General features: G+C 39.3%; 1 protein-coding gene across 1 annotated transcript; it reads right to left on the bottom strand.

The window, feature by feature from the left end:
- Nucleotides 1-1,616: 1,616 nt before the first annotated feature.
- LOC132853776 (DNA-directed RNA polymerase II subunit RPB1-like) lies at nucleotides 1,617-2,596 on the bottom strand. Its single transcript, XM_060881725.1, has 3 exons — nucleotides 2,551-2,596; nucleotides 1,829-2,122; nucleotides 1,617-1,768 (listed from the first exon to the last, which is right to left on the bottom strand). The coding sequence occupies exons 1-3, from the start codon at nucleotides 2,552-2,554 to the stop codon at nucleotides 1,617-1,619; spliced, it is 450 nt and encodes a 149-aa protein (XP_060737708.1). The 5' UTR covers nucleotides 2,555-2,596.
- Between the last annotated feature and the right edge of the window lie 6,270 nt (nucleotides 2,597-8,866).

The raw sequence follows: 8,866 nt of genomic DNA, 5'->3' as shown, positions 1-8,866 counted from the left end.
TTTCTTCCAAACCTGAAATGGGTGCTTCTGCTGGGGCCTTCTAGGAAACAGGTGAGCAAACACTAATAACATTGTGCATAAGCGCCTTCTACTGGCTTTTAATGGTAACATAATATTTTCTCACGCTTGTGGAACCATAGTTCGGGTGAATAAAATCAATCACAATTTCAGTCTTTTTATTGTGCACTTACTTGATTTTGTTGGAGGACTGTATGTGTGTACATCAAAATACTATAAACTGGTTTCAGCTGTAAATAGTTGGATTTGTAACATGTAACATGTTAATGCATGTTTACCTAAAATCGAATAAATTTTAATGTTTATTCTTAATTCCTTTATCAAAAACCCCCTAATGGTAATGAGAATAAATCCTGTAAACAGCCACTAGAGAACATCCTGTATAGGTTCTATTCATTTATTCATTCATCTTCTACCGCTTATCCGATCTACCTCGGGTCACGGGGAGCCTGTGCCTATCTCAGGCGTCATTGGGCATCAAGGCAGGATACACCCTGGACGGAGTGCCAACCCATCGCAGGGCACACACACTCATTCACTCACGCAATCACACACTAGGGACAATTTTCCAGAGATGCCAATCAACCTACCATGCATGTCTTTGGACCGGGGGAGGAAACCAGAGTACCCGGAGGAAACCCCCGAGGCACAGGGAGAACATGCAAACTCCACACACACAAGGCGGAGGCGGGAATCGAACCCCGACCCTGGAGGTGTGAGGCGAACATGCTAACCACTAAGCCACCATGCCCCCCTGGTTCTATTCAGGATATTAAAAAAAAAAAAAAAAACTGTAATGTTCTTCAAAACTTTACAAAACCAAAAATTGATCATTAAAGAATGTTCTGTACAGGTTCTTTTTAGGTCGGAACAACAATAACAAAAAAAAAAAACAAATAAAACCTACAACATTCTGGCAAGTTAAATTTTTAGTCTGAAATCTTTCTGTATAGGATTTCTTTAGGTTGTTACAAAAAATGAACATGCAACATTCTGGGAAGGATACTTTTAGTTTACCAAAAAAAAAAGAAACATTAGAAAACGTTCCTAGAATGTTATTATTTGGTTCCCGAAACAATAACCAAACGAGAACAATATGCAAAAGTTAGGGGAACATTCTGTGTTTGCATTATGCTCTGGCCCCATTAAAATGTGGCTATGCAATGTAGCTTACAGCAGGTTGAAATGTGTTGTGCAGGTTGTCTTGGTCCGGACTGATTAAGGTCTCTCACTCAGGAAGTCCAGGATCCAGTTAACAGAGAGGTGATTAGTCCCAGCTCAAACCGAGCATTGAAGCTGTTAAGCACATCTTGGGGGAGGTGGCACTGTCACTGGCAGATGAAGCTGTTGTTGTGAAAAATCCTTGAACCTTAGGAGAATACACATTACATTATAATATTATTATAATTATTATTATTACATATATATATATAATTATTATTATTATTAAGACGTGGTGTAATGATTAATTGAAGATAATATATATATATATGATATATATATATATATATATATATATATATATATATATATATATATAAGAACCACATTGGAGTCAGAGGGAATGGTTATAGGTTTATTGGTTATTATAAACATTCTCAGTAATCGGAGGGCGAAGTAGGGGAATAGTCTGGGGATCCAGGGCCATAATCAGAGGGAGAAGAAGGAATGTAATCTGGGGTTCCAGGGCCGGAATCAGAGGGAGGAGATGCCAAGGCAGGACTGAGAGGACGGATATAGGCATGAGGCACTGGAGGAGGAGGAGAAGCGGGAGTCCCGAGCTCAGGGTTGCAAAGCTCAACATGAGGACAGCCATCAGTTTGGGTTCTCTGATCCACGAGGTTAGGCAGAAGGGTTTGAGTCGAGGACGTGCTAGTAAGAGGCCCTCTCACAATATGGAACAGCAGATGAGGATGCTCGGGGAGGTCAGGAGAACAGAGCTGTTCCAGACACGTAACGAGCTCATGGGTGATATGAAGTAGCTGGAAGCGGCGATAGCTTTCCATGACATCAGCGGCCATTGGCCTTGGGGAGAGAGACGGACGAGGATGGTGAGGTGAGGACATGATGGGGCAACCAGGATGAGCTGGCTGATGCGAAGGGTCTGAAGGGAGATAAGAGGAGTTAGAGGAGATAGAGGAACGGGAGCTTGAGATAAGTGTAAACAAGCCCAGCCTGAGCAAGGACAGGCTGAGATCATAGCATGAGATCATAGTATGAGATCATATCAAAATTCAAGCAGTTAACAGATTAGAGGAGTCAGCAAAGAACTCCATTGTTTTTGTACACAAGTAACATTATAGTAGCAATAGCTTAATAATAATGACAACAGTATAGCAGTAAGAGTTTAGCAGGAGTTTAGCAATAGTGACAATATAAGATGACAAATAGATAAGAGCTTTCTTGTATGAGAAATAATTTAGATAAGAGCTTTCTTTTAACATAATAACTTTTGACATAAATCAGACTCATAGAGTGACTTATAATTATTAAAAATCATGTGTAGTAGAAAATAGCAAAGGAGAAACTTACCCATTGTAGTTGAATGAAGGATTAAATCTTCCGGACGTCTGGCACGGAAAAACTGAGAGGCAAATGTAACTTTGACCAGGGAGTGAAGCTCTTTTTTGAGCACACTTTTTAATAACAAAAATTGTTATTTAGGCATAATTGTTATGGCGAATGAAGAAGCCCCAGGGTCACAGGCCTGGGCTCCCGGGCCTGGGTCCCGGGGAACTAAGGGGAGGAAAATCCATAAATGGGCATATGGGCAAAAGGTGAAGGAAAAACAAGGGGACTGCAAGGAACAGGACGTTACAAAAACATATGAGATGATTCCGGTAAATAAGATGACATAATGCAAAGGTGATATGAAAACCGGTCTGTGAGGGGGGGGACCGATAAGGAGGCATGTGGAAACGTATATATAGAGGAGAATTTTTGGGGCCAAATGTGTATGCGTAAAAAAATCCTGTAACTCTGCAGGTCCGTCCGGAGGGTTTTTGTTTTTTGCATGCCGATGCTCTTCATGAAGATGCTTTTTTCTTTTTGGGTTTTTTGGGATTTCTTTTGTTACTTTCAAATTGGCAATTTCTCTTAGAGAATTGTTGGCTGAGTGACCACAATAAAAGAAGTTTGCTCATTCTCATCCAGGTCTGAGGAGTTTTCCCATTGTTTTAATTCGTATTAATGTTAGTGCTATCAGTAAATTAAGTTTAAGTAACAATTATATAGTATAAAAGCATTATAAAGTATATCAGTATAATTCACCCTGATATGTGCCGACTTGGAGACGGGCTCTAAGTTCCCACACTGTCTTGTAGTCTGTAATCGCCTAGATGAATGGCCACATGCACCAGGTGTCACCGCTGTCAACTATAAACTGTTGTAGAAAGGATATTATTTACATTTATATTATATTATGGGTTCCATAATAAGGGGGGCACGGTGGCTTAGTGGTTAGCACGTTCGTACTCCGGTTTCCTCCCCCGGTACAAAGACATGCATGATAGGTTGATTGGCATTTCTGGAAAATTGTCCGTAGTGTGTAATTGCGTGAGTCCAGGGTGTATCCTGCCTTGATGCCCGATGACGCCTGAGATACACCCGAGGTAGTTCGGATAAGCGGTAGAAAATGAGTGAGAGTGAGTGAGGTTCCATAATATTGCTACCAGGAATTCCTTTCCATTCTGGCCAGTGAAACATACAACTTTCTTCTAACTGGGTCTTAGGGAAAATGTGGTTCTCTATGAAAAATACAGTCAGCTTTTTCATGCTCCTGTTGCAGAGCCTCCATCAGTATTTCAAGATTAGGGTACTTACTGTATAAGGCATGATGATCTCATCAATGTCATTCAACAGGACATATTTGGACTGATACATGTGTCTATAACTGCACTCATGTACAAGCTTCTTGGTGTACAATGAGTTGTAATCTACAACACAAGCTGTGGTACTGACTTGAAGAGGCTCCTACAGCACTATGAGAAAGCAGGATTTCTAGAGATTGTGCCATGGCCTATTGACCAGTTCCTTAACCCATCTGCAGGATGGAATATCAATGTTCATAAAGGGGACCTCCAGTACTATGGCCAGTTGGTAACACTCAATGAGTGTAGTTATAGAAACATGTATCAGTCCAAAAATGTATATGTAAAGGTTGTATATGTAGAGAGTAAAGCCGTACGTGAATGATTCTTCATTCACTCTGTTCTTTACTGGCAAGAAGTCTAGGTTATTATATGTCTGAGTGTTCATTAGCTGAAATGGCAACGTGAATTGCATATTGGGTGTATTTGCACTGGCACAGCATATCTGAAGCACCATATGGAAAGCCAAAATGATCTGTGTGTATCTCAATTTTTGCTGCAGTAACCTTGCAACCTTGGGTATTGTTGCAGTAGATGCAATAAAGTGGCTGTGTACTGTCTCTTTTGATAATGCTGATAACTCGAATATCTTTATTGGGCCTGTAATCAGTGAAAGCAGACACCACAAAATGGCTAGACTTTTTAATGGGGATTATATTATTGAAAGATTTTGGGTTATTATGTACATCCCAATTGTTGCTTCTAGGTGATGGTGTGCATATAGATTTCCAGCAATATAAACAGCAGTCTGGCCAAGAATATGATTCCATTTTTGGAATCATGATGCAAGTTAGAACACAAATGATAAGGAAAATGAACAGTTTCACCTTTGCATATACCATTTTAAGCCATCATCCAATTTGACCCCTGCAGAGTAAAACAAATCTATTATTAACTCAAACATCCTATATTAGTAATACCTCTAAAGATTTTATTCAGTATTGTATAGTAATTGTATCAGGAAGCACAATAATGAAAAAATTTGAAAAAAAAAATTTATAATGGGTTATGTCCTGTTTTTAGAAAATCTGTGGTATCACACATCACTAATATTAGTTAGTGTTAACTAAATGCTACTGACCATCTTTATGTTGCCAGAATCTTCATTACCACAGCTGAAACTGTTGCCAATCTACTAATGACCAATGAAAAAATGGTAAATCCAATGACCAAAAATTACTGAGATTCAATTCTGGTACCCAGTAGTTACATTTACATGCAACCTAATAACCTGGTACGTGGTAGCCAAGTGGTTAAGGTCTTGGTGTTCCCATGTCCACCAAGTTGCCACTGCTGGGCCCCTGAGCCCTCAGTTGTATAAAAGTGAGATAAAAATGTAAGTCATTCTGTATAAGGACATCTGATAAATGCTGTAAATGTGAATAACCTGTTTTTAACATGACTGATAGCTCAGTTAGGGTTAGGGTTAGGGTTAGGGTTAGGGTGCTCAGTTGCAGTTTAGTACAGTTTAGTATCTCACCTGTTTTGTTGATGTTGTCATTAGTTCTTTGCCAGTAGAGCTTAACTAAACTAAACTAATCACATATGCCAAGCTTTGTGTTACCAAACACAGAGGCAGCTTAAAAGATAACATCAGATAACATGGGACAGATGGAAGTAGCACTTGATTTTTGAATACCTGCATATTTGTTTTTCCATTCAAATGTGTGTGTTAAATACTTTTTCTAGGTCTCTAAAGATGGCAGCACAAAAACAAAAATTCCTTGTTTTTTTCTGGTTCAGAGACTATTTTGCAAATTCTGAAATACTTATACCAGCCAATATACAGTACATGTACAATGATCTATGACACCATCATAGGGATCACACATTTCCTTCATTCTCAAATGAATAATTATGATAATTGTTGACGATTCCATTTTGAAAAAAGCTTAAGACAAAAAAGCTGAAACATTTGATAAAACTTGAAAATGAACAATAAATGTGAAAGTCTTGTTTTACACCCTGCTTAAGTTCAGTATATTTTACTCATACAAACTAGTATGACAGCCATGTAAAGTTACATTTCTACCCTTATTCAGACCAACTTACATTTTATCTCATTTTATACAACTGAGCAACTGAGGGTTAAGTGCCTTGCTCAGGGGCCCAGCAGTGGCAGCCTGGTGGACATGGGATTTAAACCCACAACCTTGGTAAGTCAACACCTTAACCACTAGGCTACCACATCCCCTAAGATAAGTTGATCTGTTCTTCAGAAAAACAAACCCTTATTACTTTGACTTATAACTAAATCTAGAAACTGCAGGATTCTGAATTTTTGTGTCAATAAAAGTTAACTGCTCTTTGGTAAGACTCCCTGGTAGGGGTGTTCTCGCAAGTGATCCAGCACACACCAGGAAGATGTTTTTCAATGTTCTTCAGACTGGAATGCAATAAAGTTTGCATCAAAACTAATCACATAAGCCAACAATATTGCTACAAACCAATGGTGCACAAAATGCTCCATTCAACATTCTAAAAGCAAAAATTTCTCTTTTAACATCTCACCACCTTGAAGTTGAGATTCCTGTGCCTGGATCTCCTCTCTCTGATACTTCTGTTATTTCTCTTAATCCTACTTCTCCTATCCCTAGTTGCTCTTACACTCACACAGACTAGGCCCTTTTCTTTCAATAAAACTTCCATCCAAAACTTATATCCATCCCTGTTTCTCTGAGTGATTATTATTATTATTATTATTATTATTATTATTATTATTATTATTATAGCTTGATTTTTTTGTCCACTACACCTAAAAGCTTAAGTTTGTGGCTAATTTTAGTGCAAAATAAAGTTATTTATGTAGAGTGCTTATTTTATGTTTTAGTTTATGCCCACATACTCCTCCTCCAAGATTTTTCCTCCATTTGAGCTCTGGGGTTGACTGGTACACTGCTACCAGAATGATAGGAGACTGACCACACTGCAACAGGATTTCATTCTTCAGTGTGTCGTAGTCATCAGAGGCCTCCTCTGGTGTGGGTGCATAGTAGGATATTTAGGCCTCCGCAGAGATTAAGGGAGCAAGGATGCAGGCCCAGTCATCCTTGTACTACTCTTCCCTGGCAGCAGTCCTCCTTGTGTGCAGGAACTTTGTCAAATGTGTCAACTTCACCCTCGCTGCCTAATTTTGTTAGGAGGCAATGGGCTTCATGGGGTGAGAGGAGCTGCACCAACAATTGAGAGTTTCTTTAGAGAGACAAAATGTCATATATGAATTGAAGAAGAGATAATCAATGAAAAAAGAACATGAAAACACACACAAGGGCAAGGGTTAAGAGAAGGATTTACTTTAAGAAAACACATATAAAACACATGTACATGGACCCTTTCTTGGCACATGGACCTTTTGTTAACATACCATGGACCCTGAGTAGATTGATTGCACATGGATGAGATTGTTAGAGGAGATGTTTAAGTCCCTCTAGAAAAAGGAACACAGGTCTAGGTAGATGCAACCATCTTTATAGCATTAGGACTGGTGACCAGCCCATTCTTCTTCAAGAAGATCTATGAGAGGTTAAGGAATCAGAATGCCAGGCCTTTCCAGAAACTTCTTAACCATGAGTAAAATATCAGCTAAAAACATAGAAAACATGACGTATGATAATAATCAGTAACTATACAATGTGGGCCCTGGAGTGTGAACATGTATGGAAAGTCTAATAAGGGAGGCCTAGGGAACATTTTCAAAGGGCTAGGAAAATAAACATTAAACCCAGTTTTGGAAATGGACATTGAATAATACATTTCAAAACCAGAATATATGTGGTTGTGTGATTGGTCAAAAGTTGATAAGAGGAACATGAATGAAATTTACAAGTATACTGTAATGAGGGGGACTTTGGTGCGAGTTGTATGTGTATTGCACCTGTGCACCTGGTACCAGCTGGTTTGTTTGCTGTCTTGCTTGACTGCTAAATAAACCAAAATCTCCTGAAACCAGTCTTCATGAAGTTTCTCAGAGACATACAAAAGGGCTGTCTCTGTCGATTGTGCTGCTTTAAAGCCAGACTAGTTCTGGTCCCATGGATCTGGTGTGCATAGACTTTTTTTTATCTAGCCTGATTCTCATAATGTAATGTTTTGGTTATCACTGACCATTTTAAGCATTACGCACTGTAATGCATCATCAGCAAACCATCATCCCACAGAATGTCGTTATCGTAATGAGAAATGCCACAACTGTGGAAAAGTCGGACACTTACATGTAAGAATCACAAAAGAATCACAAAACATATCGGCCAGACAAAGCTCAATATGTGTCAGCAGATAATTCTGAAAATCAATGTGCAGAGAATGATGAACTGTTTGAGCTTTTCACTGTCTACTCTGCACAAGACAAGGCGGATGGCATTTACATTGATCTTCTGATAAACGGCATAACAGTTAGCATGCAACTAGACACTGGAGCCTCTTTGTCTTTAATTCCAGAGCATATCTATACTGAAAAATTGAAGGACTGTTTATTGAGCCCAACTTCCATTCATCTGGCCTCGTACACTGGAGACAAAATCCCTGTGTTGGGTGAGATCAAGGTTCCAGTCAAATATAAGGGACAACAGTGTTCACTTCCATTGATTGTGGACAAAGGAGACAAACCACCACTGCTGGGACGTAACTGGCTCCAGAAAATTTCCTTAAACTGGAAGGAGATCTTCAGCTTGAGACAGGTGACACCAGTGAGTGTTACTACTCTCTCTGATGTACTTGAAAAACACAAACAGCTATTTCAAGATGGGCATGGCAAAATTAGTGACTTCAAAGCAAAGGTGAGAGTGCAAGAAGGATCTCAACCTATCTTTCACAAACCAAGGCCTGTTCTATATGCTCTTAAAGAAGCAGTAGAAAAGGAACTGGATCGCTTGGAGAGGAACGGAATTATCTCTCAGGTTGGAAGGAGCGACTGGGCAGCACCCATTGTGGTTGTGCCAAAGAAAGAGAAGACAGTGAGGTTGTGTGGTGATTATAAAGTC

The sequence above is a fragment of the Tachysurus vachellii genome, chromosome 11, assembly GCF_030014155.1.
Source record: "Tachysurus vachellii isolate PV-2020 chromosome 11, HZAU_Pvac_v1, whole genome shotgun sequence".
NCBI classification, from domain to species: domain Eukaryota; kingdom Metazoa; phylum Chordata; class Actinopteri; order Siluriformes; family Bagridae; genus Tachysurus; species Tachysurus vachellii.
This window is presented reverse-complemented; position numbering and strand designations above follow the sequence as displayed.

Coding starts and splice junctions, on each gene's coding strand:
- LOC132853776 (XM_060881725.1), bottom strand. Junction 1,769..1,828: donor GAGAACCCAAACTGATGGCT/GTCCTCATGTTG, acceptor CTCCTCCTCCAG/TGCCTCATGCCTATATCCGT.